At 44.7% G+C, this 25,564-nt stretch overlaps 1 protein-coding gene across 1 annotated transcript; it reads left to right on the top strand.

Moving 5' to 3' along the window:
* The first annotated feature begins 1,316 nt into the window (after window positions 1–1,316).
* Ppp2r1b (protein phosphatase 2 scaffold subunit Abeta) lies at window positions 1,317–24,160 on the top strand. Its single transcript, XM_048343827.1, has 15 exons — window positions 1,317–1,489; window positions 2,174–2,264; window positions 2,992–3,092; window positions 6,886–7,118; window positions 7,410–7,557; window positions 9,329–9,484; window positions 9,980–10,094; window positions 10,772–10,842; window positions 11,100–11,234; window positions 12,320–12,493; window positions 15,881–15,941; window positions 20,614–20,768; window positions 21,359–21,501; window positions 21,913–22,004; window positions 22,645–24,160. The coding sequence occupies exons 1-15, from the start codon at window positions 1,376–1,378 to the stop codon at window positions 22,659–22,661; spliced, it is 1,806 nt and encodes a 601-aa protein (XP_048199784.1). The 5' UTR covers window positions 1,317–1,375; the 3' UTR covers window positions 22,662–24,160.
* Window positions 24,161–25,564: the final 1,404 nt, after the last annotated feature.

The following is a 25,564-nucleotide window of genomic DNA, read 5'->3' as shown; positions in this document are numbered from 1 at the left end:
AAAAGAAAACAAAAAGAAGGGTGAGTAAAACGCTTTCAGTAAGAACATTTTGTGCATTGTATTTATACACGGACACGTTGAACTGGAACCCCTTTGTACAGCTAAAGACAATTTATATATATATATATTTCATGTCTATTTTAGTATGTATCTATGTTTGAGGCTTCTAGGCCTTCATCTCCTATTGTTCCCTCTTGTGGGGGACCTCTTGGAGGTCTAGAGGGGCCAATCTAGGCTTTCTTTTACAAGGCAAGTAGCCGCCCCGTCTAATTTGGAAGCATTAAAGCTTGTCCTGGTTTTGCTTGATTGTTGTACTTCTTGCATGCTAAAGAGCTAAAAAAAATTGGGAGGAAGAAAATACAACAGAAGGCACCATTCCAGTCCCAAACTGAAAAGAAACACGACAACAAGAGAGCAGCATGGCTTCAACAGCTTGCACGGGGGAAAAAATATTGACTGGGGAGTTTGGACGGCACTGTTGGTTTTCCCTCGCCGCCCGCGTTGTTTGTGTCGCGGAGCGGAAGCCAGCCACGGTTCCGCAGGGGCCGGAGGCGGCGGCGGAGGGCCCGGGCGGCGCGGGGGAGGGGCGCGGCCCTGCCCCCCTCCCCCCCTCCCCGGCCGCGGGCCCCGCCCTCACCCGGCCCAGTCCGGAGATCGCTGCCCGTCCCGCTCAGGCAGGTCCCCGGCTCCTCGGGCCACCGCGGGCAGAATGAATCCCTGCCCCTGCTTCTTCTGGCTAGGGAAAGGACAGAGGGGATCCATTCGCTTCCTCAGCCCATCCGTCTTCTGGGGTTCACACCTACAACTGCAGTGGGGGTCCGGCGGAAGCCCCCATCATCAGAAGAGGGACTCAACCCCCAAAACTTCGCACGGCTCTGGGGAGAGCCCACGCGCTGCCTGCCTGGAGGGGCGGGGCTTGTGCGCGGGGCGGGGCCTGGGCGCGGGGAGGGGCTTGTGCGAGGGGCGGGGCTCGGGTGTGGGGCGAGGCCTGGGTGTGGGGCGAGGCCTGGCTGTAGGGCAGGGCCCGGGAGCGGGGCGGGGCCTGGCTGTGGGGCAAGGCCCGAGAGCGGGGCGGGGCCTAGGCGCGGGGCGGGGCTTGTGCGAGGGGCAGGGCTCGCGCGTGGGGCGAGGCCTGGCTGTAGGACAGGGCCCGGGCGCGGGGCGGGGCCTGGGCGCGGGGCGGGGCTTGGGCGCGGGGCGGGGCCCGGGCGTGGGGCGAGGCTTGGCTGTAGGGCAGGGCCCGGGAGCGGGGCGGGGCTTGTGCGCGGGGCGGGGCCTGGCTGTGGGGCAGGGCCCGAGCGCGGGGCGGGGCCCGGGCGCGGGGCGGGGCTTGGGCGCGGGGCGGGCGACGGCGACCCGCCGTAGGAGAAAGAACATGGCGGGCGCAGCGGGTCCCGGGGCCGGCCTGGGGGCAGCGGGCGGCGATGGAGACGACTCGCTGTACCCCATCGCGGTTTTAATCGACGAGCTCCGCAATGAAGACGTGCAGGTACTGAAGTGGGGCTGGGGGGCTGCCGGGCTCCACGGGCCCGTGCCGGGAGGGGAGGAGGCCGGGCGGCCGTGGGGGTCTGAGGGAGTGGAGGGCCCGCTCGGGAGGCGGGAAGCCGCCCGTCCCGCGCCGGCCTGCGCCTTCTCCCGGCCTCCCGGAGGCGCCGGCTGCCTCCCGGGGCGGAGGGGAGGCCGGCTTCCCGCCTCGCTGCGCCTCCCGGGCCGCGCCGTGTTCCCCCCGCGGCGCTCGGGGGCGCGGGCCCGAGGGCTGCGGGGCGCCGGGGGAGCGGCTGCAGCGCCTCGGTCGCAGGTTGCCAAGGAGGGCCTCAGGTGCCGGGATGCCCGGTCCCCCTGTCCCGGCGTGGAGGGCGGGGTGGCCGGTGGATGCCCCGGCTCTGTCAGCTCCCCGGGAATTCTTCTTTGTGTGTAATCCTGCTTCATCCCGGCGCTGCGCTCTCCCTTACAGAGGACCTCAGTTCCCCGGGGTCGTCACTCGCTCATTTCTTGCCTGGGACCTTCAGGGTTTCATGGGAGAAATCTTTCTCTGCCCTCGTAATGAGTCTGACTCCTGACTTTCCTTACGAATGAAATCTAAAAGCAAAGTTATCCTCATTTTTATGCCTTTGATCTTAATTGCAGCCATTTCTTTACCCTCCTCCCATTTTCTTTCTTTTTTTTTTTAAAGCTCCGTCTCAATAGTATTAAGAAGTTATCAACAATTGCTCTAGCACTGGGAGTAGAAAGGACCCGAACTGAACTGCTGCCATTCCTTACAGGTATGTGTCCCTGTTTAAAGGACATAGGACCATATGTAGAGGCTCATGCCTGTAATCCCAGCTACTTTTACAAGGAAGATGGAGATCCTGAGGATATCTGGGGCAAAAAGTTAGCTAGATTACATCTCAGTCAATGAGCTGGTCATGGTGAGGCACTGCTATAATCCCAGCTGTATAGGAATTACAGATACGGAAGACCAGGAAGATTGAAATCCAAGGCCCAGCCGGGCATGAAAAGAGACCCTGTCTGTAAAATCACCTACAGCAAATACACTTGGAAGCATGGCTCCAGTAATAAAGTGTTTGGCCAATGAGTACAAGGCCCGGAGTTCAAACACTAGTGCCTCCACAAAAAGTAAAAGAAGGACATGGCGTTCTATTTCCCAGTGGCTTTCAAAACTTTGACTATTTGCTAGAGTTTGTTACCTACAGTATCATTAAGTACTAAATTGAATGCCAGAAACAGAACAAATGTATATAGTGATGTTATGGCTAGGTATATTCAAACGTTAACCATTTGGTTATAAGTTAAATTGGTTTGAGAGTATGAGTGTGTTACTAATTGTGTAAAACAGGTTTATTCAGGAAGGCTACTGATGGAAAGAAGGAAGACAGTGCTGTTAGGATTGTGGCTGGACATCTCATGATCTCTTCCTACTTCTGAGTGAGTGTCCCACCCGGGGCTGTCTGTGCTTGCTGATGAATACCTGCTGATTCTCCTTGGCAGATACGATTTATGATGAAGATGAAGTGCTATTAGCTCTCGCTGAGCAGCTGGGGAACTTCACGGGCCTGGTGGGAGGTCCTGACTTTGCCCACTGTCTGCTGGTGAGTACTTGGCGACTGCCTACTTCTTCTAGAACTTTATAGTATAGGCAGTATACTTTAGCCCTTTTTCGTGTGCAGATCTTGTTTAGTCATGTTAATCATTGAGAAAAAAATAATGTCGACACTTGGTATTTCTTTTCCTGGCTGAATTAAAGAACTTCTCTCTGCCTCTGTACATGTAATAGTTTAGGGGCAGGGAGGAAAAGATTTATTTTCCTGGTTATGTTTAAAAAAATTTTTCCCTCTAAAGCAGAAAGTTTTGATTTTCGTGTGTGTGTGTGTATGTGTGGATCCTGCAGCTTGAACTCAAGGCCTAGATGCTGTCCCTAAGATTCTTTTTCTCAAGGCTAGTTCTCTACTACTTAAACCACAGGGCCAGCCACTTCTGGCTTTTTCTGAGTAGTTTATTGGAGATATGAGTCTCAGACTTTCCTGCCCAGACTGGCTTTGAACCACAGTCCTCAGATCTCAGTCTCACAAAGTAGCTAGCTAGAACTACAGGCATGAGCCACCAGCACCCAGCAATATTTTGTTTTTAATTGTGTAACTTTTGCTTTTGATGAGTTCAGTTTAATACACCTTATTGGGAACCTACTGTATCAGGCACATTGTAAGTTACAATTACTGTTGAAGACCAGTTCAAAATGGAATGAAATGTCTTTATGTATAAACAGATAATTGCTGTCTAGTCTTAAGTGGAAAAATACAAGCTGTTAAATGGAAAGCTGCAACCCCATACCAGGTACTCTAGTAGTAGACAACCAAAAGGGATCCACTTTGAGTGAACAGGGAAGACTTCTTGGGATATGATGTCTGAATTAGGTTTTAAGGATGACTTGGAATTCAGCGGTTGGACAAGGAAGTGGTGATTATCGTAGCACTTTAAATTTTCTGTATGCTTAGTGTTTTAAACTTTCTACCTGATCCTGGCTCTCATGATTCATGATTCTAGCTTGACCTCCAACCATTGTATAGCACTCCAGAGATTTTCTGTGGCTAGATACCAATTGATTTATGGAGATTGGTATGTATTACCTCCAGTATATCTACATGACTTATCTATTTGGATGTCAAACTGGTACTTGAAATATAATATACCTAAAGCAGAACTCAACTTTTTCCCCCAAATATGCTGCTTTTTGCTTATCACCGTTTACTCTGTTACAGGAGCTAAAAAGCCCAGGATGTGTTCTTTTCTTTTCTTTTTTTTTTTTCCTCTCTTGGTAGTGCTAGGTAGTGAACCCAGGGCCTCACCCACGGTAAGCAAAGGCTCTCCCACCCAGCAGCATCCCTGCCTCTACTGTCCTTATCCTTCTCCTGTAGACGCTACACACATTTTACGATTGTCCCTTCCCTCCTCCCTTACTTCTAGAGTTCCATGGTCTTTCATTTAGATTACTACAGTGGCTTCCTAACTATATAAATGTTAATGATGGCTGACGTAGGAGCTTTTGACTTTACAATGGTGCAAGAAATGTTGCACATTCGGTGGGAACTGTACTTTAGATTTTGAATTTTGATCTTTTCCGGGCTCACAGTGAAAATGCCGTGAGTAGAATACTGACCTATGTGGCACAGGTGTGATCTCCAGGGTGCCGTGTGTCCAGATTGATGGTTGGTAGGTTGGGTTTCAGTGTATTTTTCATCTATTGTATTGCCAAGTTATTGTCTAGTGGACGTAATTCCACTGGAAGTTAGGAGCATCTGTAGTTGACTTCCAGTATTCCCTTCTAGCCTTGTGGATCACTGCCATGGATTCTAGAAAATTGAGACTCCATACCTTAATTGACAAACCTTCCTGCAACATGCCTCTTTGGTCTTATCATGTATCATATGCCTTTTTGGTGCTTCTTTCTCTTCACGTTGTCCTTCTTTGTTTACTTTGTGTGTGTCAGTCCTGTGACTTGAACTCAGGGCCTGGGTGCTGTACTTGAGCTTTTTTGCTCATTGTTAGCATTCTACCACTTGAGCCACAGCTCCACTTCCTTTCTGTTCTTTGAATAAGCCAGGCTCATTGTTTCCGGAAGACTGACTTCTAACCTTTTACCTCTAATGAAATGCTATTTTGAGCTTCCTGTGTCTGGCTGTCTTTCAAATAACTTCATCTCATCTCTGACTAGCTTTCCCTAACCACTCAACTTGAAAAAGCCGGGCCACTTCTATCACCTCTTTCTGTTCTTTACAGAGTGTTAGTCACCATCTAATCGTTGTTGCCTTGCTTGACTGTTGTCTTCCTCCAGTTAACTCCCCTAGAGCAAGGTCCTTGTGTGTTTCATCTGTATTCTCTATTCCAGTGCAGCAGATCACTTATTGAAAGAATGCGCTCCATAGACTTGGAAACATGAAACTTGGAATCAAAACTACTATAGTGATCAAAGGTCAATAAGAAAAGGACTTGGTTAGAAGGGAGCAGAGCTCAAATCAAGGTTCTCTGGAGTTTGGCTTTGTCTTGTAGTGCTAGACCCCTAGGCTGGTACTACATAAGAGGAAGTCGCTGTAGGCAAGGGACAGGTCATGGAAGACTTGAACAAGTAAGAACCAGGTGATATCTCTTCTCTCCTCTCACTCTCTCTCTTTCTTCTTCTGGTATCTTTCTTCTTCGTCGTTGTCATAGTCGTCGTCGTCGTCGTCGTCGTCCTCCTCCTCCTCCTCCTCCTCCTCCTCCTCCTCCTCTTGTATTCTCCTCCTCCTCCTTCCTCCTCCTCCTCTTCCTCCTCCTTCTTTCCTCCCTCTCCTCCCCCTCCTTCCCCTCCTTCTCCTCCTTTTTCTGTGATTTTGGGGTTTAAAGCAGGGCCTTGCATTTGCTAGACAAGCACTCTATCATTTGAGTCATGCCTGGCTAATGCATATCTTTTCAATGGGCCTTGAAATGCTCTGTATGAAAGGTGAGGACTATTGAGCCTTATGTATCAAGTATTTTTGAATTACCTTATTAGGCAGGTACTCATCTTTCCTTGGAGTTGTTACTCCTGCGCTCTGTAGATCAGTTTTCCAGGTGGACTTTGTATTCTAATCTTCGTAGTTTAGCATGTGCTGAATGTGTTTGGACTGAATGCAAACCCAGAAAAGCAGAACTTCAGAGAATCAGCCTGATTTTCACTTTCCAATGAACCATGTCATATTCGTTACTGATCCATCTCTAGACACTAACCCCTTTGTACTCCCCTTCTAAAGCTGCAAACTGGTCTCCTACCTTCTCTATACTCTTCACTTGCTTTTTCTGTTAGAACCTTCTGTGGGGTATATTGGCCTTGTAGAGGTTGGTTAATTAGATGGCCTATACCTGGTAGGCAGGGTCAGTTTAACCTCCAGATAGACAGCATTAGTTTAACCTCTAGCACCTATTCGCTGGTGCTCAAAAGGAATGTGGGTTCAGCGACCCGACAAGATGTTATGTGATTGTGGTGCCTGCTGGGGTTCACATTTATGTACTTGATCTTAAGGAAATACACATAATCCTTTCTGACTCTGGCTATGTGTCATTTAAACTTAGTGACTCGACTCCCAGTAATACTAATATTGTGTCAAGTCTCTTCCACAGTGTCATTAGTAGACGCCATCTGGGAATTGCCATCTGGGACATGGGATCTTGGCTTTCCCACAGAAGTCGTGTCTTCAGGGGGACTGTACCATATGTTACCACTGTGTGAACTCAAAGTAACCATTTGGTATGAAGTAGCTCGCATTCTGGTTTCATGTCCCACTCACTTCCCTTCAGTTTCACTAAAGGTGACAGTCTGTATCTAACCGGATTTACTAAGTTTTCTTTCTGTTTTTCCTTTTTGATGCTCAGCCTCCTTTGGAAAGTCTAGCCACTGTGGAGGAGACCGTGGTTCGAGACAAGGCTGTGGAGTCCCTGCGGCAGATCTCCCAGGAGCACACGCCCGTTGCTCTGGAAGCCCATTTTGTGCCTCTGGTGAAACGCCTTGCAAGTGGGGACTGGTTCACTTCTCGCACTTCTGCCTGCGGCTTGTTCAGCGTTTGCTATCCCAGAGCTTCAAATGCGGTCAGGGCAGAAATCAGACAGTAAGCCACAGGATGTTTTTAGTATTGGGGGCTGTTGTGGACTCCTAGTTGACCGTTTACATATTACTCCCTTACCAGTGAGTGGTCCAAAGTAGAATATTAGGGTTGATGCCATTGTGAAAAAAACTCCAAAAGTCATCCAGCCGAATGTACCAATTTGTATTTTTGTTTATGAGTAGAAACCTGACCGTTGATGTTGGTAAGAGGAGACTCTCACACTGTGTGTGTGTGTGTTGGTCACATATAACCCATAGCGATGCCAGGAAATACCTTCCTCATTGTCTGTTGCAGGCACTTCCACTCCTTGTGCTCAGATGACACACCAATGGTACGGCGTGCTGCGGCTTCCAAATTGGGTGAATTTGCAAAAGTTCTGGAATTAGACAGTGTAAAATCCGAGATTGTTCCATTGTTCACTAATCTAGCTTCAGATGAACAGGTAAATCAACTTGTTTTTAAGAGCTACCAGTACATTATAAACGTCTTTTTGAGGGTTTTTGGTTCATATGGCAGGATCCTCTTTGCCAAATGAGCAAAAACCTGGCCTCGTGCGTATGACTTGCTCAGTGTCCATAGGTTTCTTCCTTAACCAGACCACAGGAAAAGGAGGTGCAGGGGGCCATGTCTAAGTCAGAGTATAGAGGGTTTTCTTTTCTAGACTCATTGGAACTACATCTAGATTTTGAGCAGAGAAGTGATAGGGCATAATTTACATTTTTGGATAAGAGATAAGAATAGTGACCAGAAGGCCAGTTAGGAGACTTTTAGAGTAAACAGGGAAGAGATGATGGATGGACCTCAAGTGGTAGTGAAGAAGGAGGGGCATCTGCATGGATCGTTTGGAGGCAGAGCCAAAGCGATTTAGCGCCATTATATTAGACTAAGGGAAGAGGAATCAAGATCTAGATTTTTGACCTAAGCAATTGGGTAGTGTCATTGCTAAGACTGGAAAGGTTCTGGGAAGGGGAAAAGGGGAGGAAATTCAGCGCTTTGGAAGAGAGTGATAGTAGTTCTTTGATTTGATATCATTTAAAAAATATACAACATCTGTACTATAGCCAAGAACCTAGTTCTGCCTTTGTTGCTTGTTCATTTGGGTAGGAGGAATGAATGTGTTGAGCATGCAGTCAATTATTGTAGACTTCAGTTTTTGAAATTTCTATTTTGGAGGTCTGGAGTCACTGTGTTCTCTCTTGATTGTGTGTGTGTGTGTGTGTGTATGTGTGTGTGTATCTAATGTATCTGTGCATACACGAAATTTTTCCCTCATTTTTCCTGGTGCTCACATATTGACAGGGCTTCAGTTCCTACTTCGATGTCTATGATTTCCAAGTCTACATTCTCAACTCCTAATTTCTGATTGGGTTTTATTTGTATATTTCCATTTGGTAAAAGGATATGAGATGTCAAATTGTTATTTGGCAGTTTGTGTCTTAGTGAATTCATTAATCCCCTTCATTTTCTCTCCCTCTCTCTCTTTTTTTTTTTTTTTTTTGCCAGTTGTGGGGCTTGAAGTTCAGGCCTGACTTCCTTTTGCTCAAGGCTAGCACTCTACCACTTTGAGCCACTATTTCTGGCTTTTTCTGTTTATGTGGTGCTGAGGAATGAAACCCAGGGCTTCATGCATGCTAGGCAAGCGCTCTACTGCTAAGCCATATTCCCAGCCCTCTCTCTTTTTGTTGTTGTTGTATCTCAGAGTTAGTCTGGTTTTGCTCCAGCATTTAGACTCAACTTTTGTTGTTACAATCTTTTTATTTGTTTTGTGAATTTTGTTTTTAAACCTCAGTCTCCTGCCTCCACTCCTCTAACTGCCACTGTGAGCTGAGTAGTTTGAAAACTGAGCTTGCAAAGTGATTGTCCTTGCCCCTTTTCTCTGCTGTGATCTGTTCTTAATCACTTCTGTAAGTGTAATTTCCATTTTTACCTCTACTATAGCTAAGCTACAGATCCATCATGCATATGTTCTCTTTGGCACTTTTTGCCTTTCGTTTCCTTAGTAGAAACTCTAGCCAAGGTTATTTGCTGTTCTCCCTTTAACACCTTCGTTTCTCTTGGTCTTCACATGCCATTCTTGGTGAAAGGAGCAAGCTATTTCAGCCAGTTTCAGACATAAAGACATGAAATTACACAGGGTGTTTTGTTCCTGTTTTTGACGCGACACCTACAACAGCATTGCTTCATGTCACATAGAGCTCTGTGTGTTCCTTTAGGATTCAGTGCGTCTCCTGGCTGTGGAAGCCTGCGTGAGTATTGCCCAGCTGCTCCCTCAAGATGACCTCGAGGCCTTGGTCATGCCTACGCTTCGGCAAGCAGCAGAAGATAAATCTTGGCGAGTTCGCTATATGGTAGCTGACAAATTTTCAGAGGTAAAATCAGTGCACTGTGTATGTGTGTGTGTGTCTGTGCGCACGCGCATGTGCGTGAGCGTCAAGTGTGTGGCAGTACTGAGAGGCGAGCTCTAGGCCTCACCCTGTTGCTCAACATTTTCTGCTCACAGCTGGTGAGCCGTACTTCTCGTTCTGGCTTTTTGCTGGTTAATTGTAGATAACGGACTAAAGGATTTGTTTGCTCTGGTTGGCTTTGAACCTCGATACTTAGATTTCAGTCTCCCGAGGAGCTAAAATTATAGGTGTGAACACTGGCATTCAACAATGTAGGCCGGGCCTACAGTGGCATTTTTAAATACTAAAAAAAAGAAACAACACTTCAAATTGAAAGGAAAAAACTTCCATATTTCTGTTGTATGTAAAGTTTCTGGATTCTTTTGAATGGAAAGTATTGTAACAATATACTTGACAATTGCACTGTTTTGTTTTAAGTTAAATATAGATATAACCTGTACAACTTCTTTTTATTTTTAGCTCCAGAAAGCTGTGGGTCCTAAAATCACCCTAAATGACCTCATCCCAGCTTTTCAGAACTTACTTAAAGACTGTGAGGCTGAAGTCCGAGCAGCTGCTGCCCATAAAGTGAAAGGTTAAGGAGTTCAATTCATGTTGCTATCTTTGTTATTCAAACTTTGTCATTTTGGTACTTTTTGTCTATGTGCTGCTATTGGGGCTTGAACTCAGGGCCTTGTGCTCATACTTGACTTTTTTGCTCAAGACCAGTATTCTGCCTCTTGAGTCACATCTCCACTTTGTGCTTTTACTGGTTAATTAGACATAAGTGTTCTCAGATTGGTCTGCTGAGTTGGCATAGGAGTCTTGAATTTGTCTGCCCGGGCTGGCTTTGAACTGAACCTGGATCCTCAGATCTCAGTCTTCTGAGTAACTGGTATTACAGGTCTGAGCCATTGTTGCCAAGAGTTTGTGCTTTTTTTTTTTTTTTTCAAATGTCCATAGCTTTTTTTCTTTATCCTAGAATGTATTTCAGTTAATAGAGATGACTTCAATGTGGGAAAATGTCACATTGTAATATAAAGTTGCTCCTTTACATTTCAGACCTAACAGCCATTTTGTTTTGTTTCTAAAAGCTTATTTATAGGCTAGGTTGGCATAGTTAGTATGCAAGGGCCAAAAGACCTTAGCTGGTTTTAGACATATGATTTGCTTTAACTTACAGTTGTTAAAAAAAAAAAAGCCTAAGCTACTTATTTGGCTATACATACATGGTTCTATGAAAACACTAGTTTTTCTATTTATCTCTTTTAGAACTTTGTGAGAACTTGCCCAATGAAGGTAGAGAGACCATAATAATGAATCAAATTCTACCCTATATAAAGGTAAATGCAACTTCAATTTACTTTATTTTACTCTGCCCTATACAGAGGTAAATGTTCTTTTTTTTTTCCCCTTAAAGTTCTTAAGGGTGGACATGGAATAAATCAGACAGATGGGTTAAATTTGTTTTTTTATTGCTTATGGGTTTGTACTATTCTTACAAGGTGCTCTTTGATCCTTCTGCCTGCCATCTAGCATGTCTGTCTCATGAAGTGGTGCTGGCTTGCAAAAAAAGTCTTAACTTTTTGTTTTATTTTAGGAGTTAGTATCTGATACCAATCAACATGTCAAATCAGCTCTAGCTTCAGTAATTATGGGATTGTCTACTATTTTGGGTAAAGAGAATACCATTGAACATCTTCTACCTCTTTTTTTAGCTCAGCTAAAGGATGAGGTGAGTGGTTATAAACTCTATTGCCCTTATAGTCGTCCTTGATTTGATGTGATTTTTGGCTTGGAGTTTCACTGAAGTAGGACTGAAACATGGAAATGGGTGTAAACACCAAAACTTGAAGTTTGTGATTCTTCTTCTGGGTATGAGGTGACAGGTTCCTCAGAAAATGAATTCAAGGATCCATTAAAGCAAACCTAAAAATGTGTGTCCATCTCTTTGCTTGGATTTTGTTTTATGTTCATTTGTTCTGATATCTTTAAGGCCCATGTATCTTCGCTTAAAAGGCATTTATATTTTATTTATTTAGTGGTACTGGGATTTTGAACTGAAGCCTACTGCTTGTCAGCAGGTGTTCTTACTGCTGGGCCCTGCTTCCATCCCTTCTCTGTGCTGGTTATTTTTGAGATAGAATCGCACTTCCTGCCCAGGCACGTGCCTAAGCCTTGATCTGCCTACTTTAGGCTTCCCATCATGACCAGGATAATTGGTACACACTACTGGGTCCAGCTTTCTGGTGAGAAAGGGGTCTCAGGAACTGTTTGCCTAGGCTGGCCTTGAACCATGATTTTCCTAATCTCAGCCTCCCCTTTAGCAAAGATTATAGGCATGAGTCATTATTAAAAAATTATCTTAGAGTATCAAAAATTATAATGATAGCAAATATTTCTTGAATGATAGATATGTGCTTGGTTTTAAGTTTTTCTTATGTATTGTGAAATGAAATCCCCACAACAATTTCATGAGGTAGATCTTATTACTCCCGTTTTTCAGATGAAGACGCTAAGACACAGATAAAATAAGCTGCCCGAGATCTATCAGCCGTGGCAGATAGCGGGTGGGGCATACATGATAGGGCTCCAGAGGCTCTATGTACTCAGTATTTACTATGTTTTAAGCTGTGTGTGTGTATATGTGTGTGTGTTGCTAGAAAATAAACCCAGGTGGCCTTACCATTGAGATACACCCCAATTATATCCATTTTTTCCCTACCTATCAGTACTTTGTAGCACTTTCAAACGTTATGACGAAGAATAGTTGGCATGAATGTTTGCATGTATGATCTTTATGGAATTATTTATTTATAGTGTCCTGAGGTGCGTCTGAATATCATCTCTAATTTGGATTGTGTCAATGAAGTGATCGGGATCCGCCAGCTCTCTCAGTCTCTCCTTCCTGCCATCGTGGAGCTGGCTGAAGATGCCAAGTGGAGGGTCCGGCTGGCCATCATTGAGTACATGCCGCTGCTGGCGGGCCAGCTGGTGAGTGCGGTGCACTGCCGGAGGGCGGTGCGGATAAGGGAGGCTCGCCCGGCCAGGAGGAGGCCCAGACAGTCTGTGATTTTATTAGATGTAGGAAAGTATAGTGGTACTTACAGGATAGTTTTTATTTTTATTAGAGCATTAGCTTTTGTCAGAAAAGTATCGTAGCTATACACTCATTTCATTTTACTGCCACCCTAATCAAAGGCCGTGTATATAATAGGATGAATTTCTTTGTATGTGTACTATACATATATTTTGTAGTATTTGAAGCCAAAGAACTAATTTATGAAAAAGAAAATGAAGTATGGTTTCAAGATAAATTAGATTTGATTTTTGTTCTAGGCAGCATCTCTGGCTACCTATATTGGAAGCAAAATGTCCTTAAAAACCACTTTAACTAAATTCTGATGAGAGAGAGTTGAGGAACCACCGTGTAGATAAACTTGTAATTGATCATTACTAATTTTATGCTGATACCACTGTGCTTAACTTTTCAAAGCTAAGTTTTCTAGCCTCATCTGTTGCTTTCTTTCATTTCCATTAGATGACCTACAGTATCAGGTTTTATAGGTCCTTAGTCCTCTTGGTAGCACTTTATATCAGTGTGTTGTAACTATTATCATGTAGTCAGTGTAAAAGTGTATTGTAACTGTAGCACAATGTATCAGTGTATTGTAATTGTTATTGTGTAGTGCGGGGAGATGACTAGTGATTGCTTCTTGGGCAGGGACTGTTTGGTGTTTCATTCCTAGTGGATGCTACAGGGCCTTTCATTAATTCGCCTTGGTTGATTGTTGAATAAAAGAACAGAGGGTTTATGAGAAGCTCGCATGTCAGTTACAGCTGCCAGGAGTCCAGTTTGTATTCCTCCCATCCTTTCAGATCACAGTGCAAGGTTTATTTTTTCCCTCTCTGACCTCTGGATTTTAGTGGTGATTTTGGTCCATTTAGTTCATGAGCATGTATCTTGTGGATGTCTGCAGCATTATGTAGTATACAGTTTGAAGTGTTCTGTTCTTCAGAATAGTTGCCAAAGTTGTCACACACCCGAGAGTCAGGGGAATCATCTTGTCCCCCCTCCCGTTGTCACTCCTGGGGCTGTCACTCTCAAGGATCGCTCTGTGGGGCAGAAAACCACAGTGGCTGATGGGCCTGTTGAAGGCTGAAACAGCTGTGCTTTTTTTTTTTTTTTTTTTTTAATAAGTTTGAGACAAGGACTTGGCTGGCACTCTATCACCTGAGCCATTCCTCCAACTCCAAATACCATTTCTTTTATCCTCTGTCCCACCTCTACCTGGCAAGTCTTGCAGGGCTGCCCTACACCAGCAGTATGGAAGCGAGGCAAATGGTACCTTTGACTGGCTGATTCCTGGGAAGGGTGACATGTAGTGATCACAGATGTTTTGTCTTACAGTTTCATCTTCTTTTCATATACTCACTTTTCTTCATATGTAAAGATTTAAAATAATTTAGCCAGATTGTAAAATGGTTCTCCACTACAGATGGCCTGACCTTAGGCCAGTAAATATAAAGTAAATATGAGTAAATATACAATTAAAACATAGAAATTAATAAGGAAAACATTCACCCTGAAATAAAGAAGAGATCCTTTTTTTTTTTTTTTTTGCCAGTCCTGGGCCTTGGACTCAGGGCCTGAGCACTGTTCCAGGCTTCTTTTTGCTCAAGGTCAGCACTCTGCCACTTAAGCCGCAGCGCCACTTCTGGCCGTTTTCTATATATGTGGTGCTGGAGAATCAAACCCTGGGCTTGATATATAAGAGGCAAGCACTACTTGCCACTAGGCCATATTCCCAGCCCTGCAAAGAGATCTTTGAGAACAAATAGTCTTAAGTTTCTGTCAAAATCTGTTCATCTGTAAGTTAAAGTTACTGAAACGATTTCCAAAGCAAGGAAACTATATTTCATCTATTTAAAATACTTTGTCAGTGGTCAGGAACTTTTGTAGAATTCAAAGAATTGAAGGATTAAATGTTAGCCCCCAGAATGAAGGAGCCAGGCCAGTACCGATCAGTGTTTGTCAAGTGGTATGGAAGTCCTGAGTGAGTGGTCTGTGTAAGTGAGCTGGGGCGTGGCTTCACCCTGGACCCTCTTGCCTGGTCAGCTGGTGCCTCCTTCCCTCCCTCGGCTGTCTCCTGTTGTCCCAGAAATTCTCTTTAGTTGGGGATATATACATATATCTATATAATTGTCCTTTCCTTACTTTTTCCCTCCCTCCCTCCCTCCCTCCCTCCTTCTTTTCCTTTCTCCCTCTCTCTTACCTTCTTTTTTTTTTGGTGCCAGCACTGGGGCTTGAAGTCTGAGCTTGCACTCTCATTCAGCTTGCTTGCTCACCTGGTCCTTTACCACTTGATCTATACTTCTAGTCCTGCCTTTTGCTGTTTAATTGAAGATAAGAGTCTTTGGGATTTGTCTGCCCAGGCTGGCTTTGAACCACAAGCCTCCCGATCTCAGCCTAGCTGTTCAGCCCCCTGAGTAGCTAGGATTACAGGTGTCAGTCACTAGTGCCTCCCTTCAGTGAGGGATAGCTTGGTGTTATTTGCCTCACCCTTAAGGATTTGTTTATGATGTTAACCAAAGAGAGAAGACAACTATTAATATTATTGATGGATATTTTCCTTGGTAATTCATTTCTTACCACATTTTATTTGGCAAACTATTTACATTGCATTTCCTGCAATGTGTTTCTGACATCTAACTGCCCTATTCCACTTTGCTAGGCCTGTGCCATCTCACTTAGGCTTTTCTTTGTGTCTTTTTCTTTTTTTTTTTTGGCCAGTCCTGGGCCTTGGACTCAGGGCCTGAGCACTGTCCCTGGCTTCTTCCCGCTCAAGGCTAGCACTCTGCCACTTGAGCCACAGCACGGCTTCTGGCCATTTTCTGTATATGTGGTGCTGGGGAATCGAACCTAGGGCCTCGTGTATCCGAGGCAGGCACTCTTGCCACTAGGCTATATCCCCAGCCCTCTTTGTGTCTTTTTAAAAAATTAGCTTATATTAGTTATACAGAGAGAGGGACTTTATTGTTTGTTTCATCGTTTATTTATGTTATTTTGGAGACAGGGTCTTGGTATGTATCTCAATATATCCCATGCAGACCACAACTTTCGTTCTTCCTGCTTCAGCTTCCCGAGTGCTTGGATTATAGGCATGTGCCATGGTGCCAGGCTCTTCATGATTCCTCGCTAGTAAAATGGATTTACAGTTTGTAAATCCCATAGTATTCCATTTCCAGCTGTTTCATAAATTCCACTTGCTTGTAAGCAAATGTTTATTAGTCTTTAGGTAATCTTTGTGTAATGTAAGTAGAGAATCTTGGTCCCTGAGCTTTCGAGATGTATATTAATGGAATGTTCTGTATCCATAGGGTGTGGAATTTTTTGATGAAAAGCTGAATTCTTTATGTATGGCCTGGCTTGTGGATCATGGTGAGTAGATGATGTAATAGATTATAGTGGGAAGCCCAGGGTTTGCCCAGGTTTTACAGTACTTATCCATTTCCTTTTAGGATGGAATTCTGGTAACTATATATTTTGCCTTTACAGTGTAGTGATGCAGAATAGGTTTGAGCAAATTCACCATAGCTTTCTCTAACTACAAACTTTCGATAGTTTCTGTCACTTTTATATTTTATGAATCTATTTTCTCCATTAAATGATTTCTTTGCCTTCTTACTTATTCATCTTATTACTCTCTCTTCCTGTCTCGTTAGGTACATACTTACTTTTTTTTTTCCTTTTGGTGGGGCTGGGGGTTTGAACTCAGAGCCTGTGCTTACCAAGCAGGCACTGTACCATTTGAACCACTGCCAGCCCAATTTTGCATTGTTTTTGAGATAGGTTATCACTTTATGCCTGGGCTGGCCTGGACTAAGATGCTTTCTTTTGTCAGTGGGTTGACAAGACAGTTGCATGCTATTGAGCCCAGCTCTTGGTTGAGATAAGGTCTTGTAAACTTATACTCCTGGGCTGCCTTTGAACTACTATCTCCCAGTCTCCACCTTCCAACCAGGTATGATTAAGGCTTGAGCCACCTTGTCTGGCTATTGCTCTTTTATGTTAGGATCTTAAGCTTGCCATTGGTGTCATAGGTTGAAAAGGGATTGAATTAGATGAAAGGCCTGATGTAATTGCTGTTTAATTGAAGATGGAGTCTTTCAGGCTGATTAGATGAAAAGCCTGAGTGGTTACATGAAGCTAGGTGCCATTTGCTCAGGCCTGTAATCTTAGCTACTCAGGAGGATGAGATCTAGGGATCTAGGATTGAAGCCAACTCAGGCCAGGAGGAAAGCGGTGAGATACTGATTCCAATTAACCACTAAAATGCCTGTAGTAAAACTGTGGCTCAAGTGGAGGAGCGCTAGCCCTGAGTGAAAAAGCTAAAGGACTGCGCCTAGGTACTGAGTTCAGTCCCAGTACTGACACACACACACACACACACACACACATACATGTGCACTGCCCCTTCTGCCCTCCCTCTCCTCCCCCCCCCCCCCCCACCACACACACAGAGAATGGCTCTTCTGAGGTGAACCATGGAATGGATGGAGTGTGTTATATGGTAGAGAAGGGGCTGCCATTTCTGGTTGAGGTGAATGGAAGGCTTACTGCCTATGTCTGGCTGGTTTGGCCGTGACGGTAGGAGAGTGTGCACTCGGGATGTGGCAGATGCTTTTTTTGGTGAGGTTTCAGATGGATGCACTGTGTATGTCCTGTTTGCCAGACAGCAGTGGGTAGGGGGTGTGCCCTGTGTGCCAGGTCCTGGATCCAGACTTGGCAGCTTCGCTGTGACCTTAGACCTGTGCCTTTGAGGACTCATGTGGCACTGTCCTATGAGTCTTGGTTCCATGTTTTTGTGCTGTTTGAGCTCCCCAGTATTCTGTATGTGCTGTATCTCACCAATGGATGCATCTCTGTATATGCTGTGGCTGTCCAGTCACTCGATGAACTCCTTAAGTGCTGTGTCTAAGCACTAGATGCATGTCTGTGTGTGCTGTCCCTAAACCCTGGATGCATCTTTGCTTGTCTATGCATACTTATGCCTGGGTACTTGGGAGGAGTAGGATAACAAATTGGCTAAATTACAGGAAAGAATTGTCCTTTAAAAAGTGCGTAAGGGCTGGGAATGTGGCTTAGTGGTAGAGTGCTTGCCTAGCATGCATGAAGCCCAGGGTTCGATTCTTCAACACGACATACACAGAAAAAGCCAGAGGTGGTGTTGTGGCTCAAGAGATAAGAGTGCTAGCCTTGAGCAAAAAGAAGCCAGGGACAGTGCTCAGGCCCTGAGTTCAAGCCCTAGGACTGGCAAAAAAAAAAGTGTTTAAGCTGGGCACTGGTGCCTTATGCCTATAATTGTAGCTACTCTGGAGGCTGAGATCTGAGGATCAAGGTTCAAAGCCAGCCCAGGCAGGAAAGTCCATGAGACACTTCTCTCTAATTAACCACTTTCAGAAAACCGGAAGTGGAGCTGTGGCTCAAAGTGGTAGAGTGCTAGCCTTGAGCAAAAGAGCTCAGGGACAGCAGCCAGGTCCTAAGTTCAAGCCCCATGATGGACAAAATAACAATAATAGTATTGTGAAAAACCCAGAGACTTTTAAGAAAGGGAGACTTACCAGGTGTTTGGTTGAGTGGACATTATTGATCCAAAGGGGTGTGGTTTAATGGTGTAGCTCAGTGCTAGAGTGCTGGCCTAGTATGCTAAGTGTTCGAGGTTTGATTCCCAGCACTAGGAGAGAAGGAAAGGCTAAATTAGGGGTGGGTGGGGGAGTGAAGAGGACTTAGACAGCAGAACCTTAGCCCACACTAGGCTAGCGCCCTGCCACTGAATTTTGTCACTAGCCTGGGGAATTTCCTTTTTGCAGGAGAAAGAAAGACAGAATCAAAGGTTGATGAGTGTAGATAGAATTAGACATTCAAAGAGCCCTTTTTTACTGCTTAGTCTGACCTGGGGGTGGGGGGAGAATGGGAGAGAATGCACACGCATGTGGAAGACACAGGCAGACAGAAGAAACAAGGAGAGAAAACAGGCAGAACTATGGGGCGGTTTGCATTCTTGTGACAACAGAATTGAGAGGAGCCAAGAACATAGTAGGCATCCGGCCAGCTGTGACGATGAGTGCAGTTGAGGTCTTGGTCCAGGCTGAGCGTGTGCGTGCTCAGACGCTGGTTCCTCTGGCAGTGGGATCGTTTCCTATCGGAATGGCATTATGGTGAGAAAAGACTTGGGCATATTAAAGCGCATTAATTAGAGGAAACACACAGATGCTCTGGTTAGCACCACCGTGGAGGGAGGAGCGTGGGAGGCCTTGGGCTGTCGTGCTGGGGGTGGGGAGGGCTGGAGCAGCTCTCTGCATAGAGGATGCTTCTGGGCATTCCCCATGGGGACCGGTTGCTTCGCCTGGTGATTTTGGTCTTGTGAGAATTGGTAGTAGATTGTATAGTTATGTAGGCTGTTGCAGTTGCTCTCAGTGCCATTCATTGCCCTGCAGGTTCTATGGGCTGGGAAAGTGGCATATTTCTCATCTGGAAGCTTATTTAGGTTGTTTATGATTGGGGCTATATTGGGGTGACATTTCTGCCCTTCCTTGAGCGTTGGGCCTGCCAAGGGAGAAGGCAAAATAAACTGTCAACATTTATCTATCGCCCTTGATTTGTTACCTATGTCCAAATTTTGGGTATTTCTGGGTCTGTAAAATGATGCGATAAAGGCCTAGCTTTGTTAAGACTGCCTGCAGCAACAGATTTTGAGAGGATAGCTTAGGCCTTTATGATTTCTATCTATAAACATTTTGTGTGGAATTATTAGATATTTAGGTAGGTGTTTACTGCAGAAGACATTTGCTATCTTGTCAACCTAAACCTTTTTAATGTAAAAGGAGCAAGTTGGTCTTAAGAGTTTTTATTTGGTTAGGTTTTTGTGTGTGTTTGCTGGTACTGGGGCTTGACTTTAGGGCCTGAGTGCTGTCCCTGAGCTTTTGGGCTCAAGGCTAGCTAGCATTCTGCCATTTGAACTGCACCTCCACTTCTGGTTTTTTGGTGCTTAATTGGAGATAAAAGCCTCACAGACTTTCCTGTCCAACCTGACTTTGAACTGTGATCCTCAGATTTCAGCCTCTCTAGTGGCTGATTATAGGCATGAGCTACCAGTGCCCAGCTTGTGTGTGTGTGTGTGTTGAATTCTTCTCAGCTATTGTCTTTGACACGCCTGCCATCTAGATATCAAAAATGCTGAGTTATTGAATCTAATAATATTGAATTTAGTTACCAGTAGTATCAATGGTGTAATAATCTGAAATACTCACTGGCCATCATGTCTGAAGCTTGCTTTAAAAATTCATTGGATGCATTGTTGCTTTTCTTATCAAGTCTAACTGTAGCTTCCAAAATGCCTGCGTTCTTGCCCACTGTTACCTCTAAGCCTCCCAGGTTTCCCTATTTTTCCTTTCTGTCTTAGGAATGTTTCTTTTCCTTCCCCTCTTGTCTCTACTAACACAATGTCCTCCATAATCTTCACGGCCCACTGCAGCGCCTCTTCCCTGAAGCCTCCACACGTCCCTGGTCCCTAAACTCCTCAGCCCTCACGGTCTTTGGCGCACAGTGCCGAACTTCCTTATCACTGATCTTACTCCATGGCACTTCTTGGAGTGCCTTAGTTTTCATCCTCTGATAAGCAGGGTTGAGAGAGAGCAAGGGAAGGGGTGACACGTGACACTGTTCTAAAAGAAGTGGACTCTTGACTTACATAACTGTAACCCCTCTGTATGTTACCTTTACAATAACAATTTTTTTTTAAAAATTACAAAAGAAAAAGGTACAGTGTGCGGTGCTTTCTTTCTGTAACATGTAGTGTCTTGTAGGCACTTATAGGAGGTAATAATTGAGTATGTGTACAAATGAGCTCTTCATATCTTTTTCCTTGGGATACACGTGTTGAAAGTAATGAGAGCTTATCAGTATGAGTTGTACCTGAGCTTGCTACGTGAGATACTAGGGGTGTGTTCACAGAGGTTTGTTTTGGTCCATGTCTGATGTTGACGTCAGCAAATGCGGTTGTGCTGATAAAGTAAGTCCTATAAGAAAGTGTTCTTCACTTCCTCTGCAGTGTATGCCATCCGGGAAGCAGCCACCAATAACCTCATGAAATTAGTTCAGAAGTTTGGTACAGAATGGGCCCAAAATACCATCGTTCCTAAAGTGTTAGTAATGGCAAATGACCCCAATTACTTGCATAGGATGACCACTCTGTTCTGCATTAATGTGAGTATTACATCCTTGTTCTTGATAAATTTGGGCATTAAAGCAGTAATAAAGTAATAAGTATATTATTTACACATGTGCATTTTTTTTTTGCCAGTCCTGGGCCTTGAACTCAGGGCCTGAGCACTGTCTCTGGCTTCTTGCTCAAGGCTAGCACTCTACCACTTGAGCAACAGTGCCACTTCTGGCCTTTTCTATATATGTGGTGCTGGGGAATCGAACCCAGGGCTTCATGTATACGAGGCAAGCACTCTTGCCACTAGGCCATATTCCCAGCCCACACATGTGCATTTCTGTTTGGATGTACTGTCTTCTGTTTTGGATCTATGAACTGTACTGATTAACTTGGACAATTTAGGTGGGAGATGAGAGAAAGTGTTGATTTTTGAATTCTTGCTCAAGGTGGTGGACGTGGTTGAGAAGTTGCTATGTAGTTGTGAGTCCTGGTGGTGCTTTCTCCTCCTTTGTCCTTGCGTGCCTCATGCTAGAAACATTTTCTCATGAGAGATGTTACTTTCTTATTACACACTAACTTGTCTCACTCACTTTAGGATTTTTTTTTCTTTTAAATGTGTCATTTATTTTTCTAGGCACTGTCAGAAGCCTGTGGCCAGGAAATAACTACCAAGCAAATGCTGCCCATTGTATTAAAAATGGCAGGAGACCAAGTAGCAAATGTTCGTTTCAACGTGGCCAAATCACTCCAGAAGATTGGACCAATTCTAGATACCGAGTAAGATGTCACTACTATTCTTATTTAAAAAAAAAATGTTTTTTTTTTTGGCCAGTCCTGGGGCTTGGACTCAGGGCCTGAGCACTGTCCCTGGCTTCTTTTTGCTCAAGGCTAGCACTCTGCCACTTGAGCCACAGCGTCACTTCTGGCCATTTTCTGTGTATGTGGTGCTGGGGAATTGAACCCAGAGCCTCATGTATACGAGGCAAGCACTCTTGCCACTAGGCCATATCCCCAGCCTGTAGCCATCGTTTCTGAGAGTGTGCACTCTGCTATTTAAGTTCTACATATTTGTAGATGACTGAAGCCAGTTTTACTGCTCCTAAGTGTTACAAAATATTTTTTACTTTAACCTTTCGAAACGAGCACAGGGCTCACGGGATTGTTTCACACACTGCTCTTGAATGTTAGTGCTTTGCAGGGGGAAGTGAGGCCGGTGCTGCAGAAGCTCGGGCAGGATGAAGACATGGATGTCAAGTACTTCGCCCAGGAAGCTATAAGCGGTACGGATTCCGCTTGCCCCTCGGTGGGGGGAGTGGTGGTTCGGGGCAGCCTTGGGGATGGTGAGGGCTTGGGATGCCCCCCCAACCCCCTCCCCCCATTTGGTTGGAACTCTCTTGGTCTTCCACTCTGCTCTGTGTGGCCAGGCCGTTTTCTCAGTTCTCTGTCTAGGACCCAGAGTGGGGTTATGATTGTTATTGGCAGAAACAGTCTTTAGTTTGGACTTTAGTCTTTCAAGTTTAACTTATGATTTGCCTGGGAGAATGCAAAGATCAACGACAATGAAGCCATACAAAGAAAATGACTACGATGAGAAGCTCTTGGTCTCGTGTTTTTGGGTTTTTTTTTTCTTTTTTGCCAGCCCTGGGGCTTGAACTCAGGGCCTGAGCACTGTCCCTGGCTTCTTTTTTCTCAAGGCTAGCACTTTACCACTTGAGCCACAAGTGGATTTTTCTGTTCATGTGGTGCTGAGGAGTCAAATCCAGGGCTTCATGTATACGAGGCAAGCGCTCTACCACTAAGCCACATCCCAGCCCTTGGATCATTGTTACATGCTGAAAATTCACATAGCTTGATTTGTTCTTGAATTTGTTCTTGATTTGTTCTGTACCACTAACGTTGATTTTGTTTGGAATTTTCCAGTTCTTGCCTTGGCATAATGAGGAACAGGAGGGAAAAGCCTTTACTAAATAATTATCACAGATAATGTGTTCTTAACCTGGGAGGAGAAAAAAATGGAAAAGCTTCAAGATCTCTTCCAAGCAAATGGCAACAACATAGAAGAAATCAAATTTCAGTGACTTCTTTCTAAAGATGAAATGAGATTGCTTTTTACTCATCTCTGTTGGGATAATTATTTAAGGATTTCCTACTGACTGATACTTCCTAATTCCTGGTAGTACAGGCATCTCATGATTGTCTCCTCATGATTTTTCCCGCATCTGTTCTACTCCTGCCTCCTTGCTTCTGAATCAGGTCCCAGCCGCTGAACATGCAGAGCAGTCTGGATGGGCTTGGCCCCGTGGAGTGGAGTGGAGTGATTCTCCTACTGTTTACATATGTCTGTGAGCTCTCCATCATTCCAAAGTTCAATGTAAGTGGTTTGGAAGAATTTACTTTCTAAATTCTCTATGGGGAGATACATGGAGATGTCACCGTAATGAAAACCACATTTTCCTGGGTTCTGATGGGCTCCCGTGTCTCCCGGGAAAGGAGAATGTGGAAACTCAGGGTTAACATTTTGGTTGCTCTGCTTTTTATCTGCTTGATTTTGTCTGTAATCATGACATTGAGAAACTTGAAGTGTTGGATGTATCTTGCTGCTAATGTGTGATGCTGAGACCTAACAATTTCGATGGCTTGCCATTGTGACTGCCTTCAGTTCTCTCTTCTGAGAAACTTCCACCACGGTGCCTCCTCCTGGGCGGGAGTTGTGCTGTCTCCTGGCAGGAAGGACTGCAGTTTCGCCTTTGGGATGAGCTGGAGCCACGCCCCCGCCCCCACCCCCGCGGGGTGTCCCATGCTGCCTGGCTCTGCCCCTGCGCCCCAAACATCTCACTCTAGCTTGTGCGGAAGCCCTCAGCTCAGGTTGCGTTGCTGTTTTTTTGGCATGGGTGGTGCTGGGATCTTATTTGAAGTGTTTACTTTTCTACTTTTACAGTAAAACCTCATTCATTCCTCCTGGAATTTAAGGTAGTAAGTTGGGCTGAAGGATTCGTTGAAGCACATTAGTAGCCTGAAGAAGCGTGTTTACACACTTAACCAGTTGTGAAGCTCCCACCCACTCTGCAGTTACGTCGCTCCTTCCCTGAGGATCTCTTACGAGCTCCCATCCTTTTTTTTTTTTCCTGAATTCAGTGTACTTTTAATCCTTGAAATATAGGCATTTATATTTCATGAGCGTTCAAATGTTTTTCTTGCAAACAAATGCATGTTTTTCACCTAATCAGACTGTGTGTGGCTAACGGATTCTAGTTAATGAGGTCTTACTGTAGCATATAGTTTTCGCTCAGTGCTTCCTGTTTTGTAGTTGGGTGTTACTGTTTTGGTTTTGGAATTCATTTCATTTACCGCCTCTTTTAAATCGGCCAAGCTCTGTTTTGTTTTGTGAAGGTCCAAAGACACCTATACAACTTATTAAACAATTATACAAACTGAATTTGAGTAAATGCTTCCAATTTTGTCTTACCTTAGAAAAATAGAACAATATATAAATCAGGAATGATCAACCTGCATTGTAAATTTAAATTGCCTTGTAGTTAGGTGGCTCACACTTGCAATCCTAGCTTACTCAGGAGGCTGAGATCTCAGGATCATGGTTCAAAGCCACTCTGAGCAGAAAAGTCCCTGTGAGATTCCCATTCCCAGTTAATCATTCAAAAACTGGAAGTAGTGCAGTGGCTCAAGTGGTAGAGTGCTAGCCTTGAGCACTAAGGGGCTCAGGGACAGAGTCCAGGCCCTTAGTTCAAGCCCCACAGCCAACAAAAATAAATTATCTTGTAGTTAATTTCCATTTTATTACTTTGGGCCAAGATTAAATAATTTCCTAGGCAAAAAAAAAATGTTTCTACATTTTCATTTTACTGTTGGAAACTGTTGTTAAAAGCACTTTTAGTTTTATGAGTGCTTATTACCTACACGTTTGCTCTCATTGAATCTCATATTTGAGAGATTTGTCTAGAATTTTTTTTTGCCATTCCTGGGGCTTGAACTCAAGGCCTGAGCACTGTCCCTGGCTTCTTTTTGCTTAAGGCTAGCACTCTGCCACTTGAGCCACAGCGCCCCTTCCAGCTTTTTCTATATATGTGGTGCTGAGAAATAGAACCCAGGGCTTCATGTGTACCAGGCAAGCACTCTACCACTAGGCCACATTCCTGGCCTTGTCTAGAGTTTTGAAAGAAATTAGGGCTGGGAATATGGCTTAGTGATAGAGTGCTCACCTTGCATGCATGAAGCCCTGGGTTCAATTCCCCAGCACCACATAAATAGTAAAAGCAGGAAGTTGGGCTGTGCTCAAGTGGTAGAGTGCTAGCCTTGAGTAATTAGAAGCCAGGGACAGTGCTCAGCCCTGAGTCCAAGCCCCAGGACTGGCAAAAAAAAAAAAAAAAAAAAAAAAATTAGCATTGGAGCCATTGTGTGAATTAACCTGTGACACCACACTGGTGTGGATGGATAGAGTCCATCTCCCTTGGGCCCCTCCCCAGCCCTATGCTTTTACCTTCCTGTGCTAAGCCTAAAAGTGAGACACAGGCCTTCATTATTTCTGGCTTAAGTAGAGAAACCCCTTTTATTCCTCTCCAGAGGAATTGCGCTTTGTCTCTTAATGTGGGCATTTTGTACACGTCGTTTTCCTGTCTTGATTTCACTAGAATGTACTCTCTCGTCATTTAAGGGCTGGAGTTTCTATTTTGTACTCTCTAGCCAGTGACTGGTGGGCATACTAGGTGCTCAGTAAAATGTTCATTGCATAGATTTCTAAAATGTGCCCTCTTGATGAGTTGCATGTGGGGAAGAGCCATGAAGGCACTGGACTATCCCGTTCTACCACTGACACAAAGAATTT

Source organism: Perognathus longimembris, chromosome 3 (assembly GCF_023159225.1).
Source record: "Perognathus longimembris pacificus isolate PPM17 chromosome 3, ASM2315922v1, whole genome shotgun sequence".
Lineage (NCBI taxonomy): Eukaryota > Metazoa > Chordata > Mammalia > Rodentia > Heteromyidae > Perognathus > Perognathus longimembris.
The sequence above is the reverse complement of the archived record's forward strand: the minus strand, read 5'-3'. Positions and strand labels throughout refer to the sequence as shown.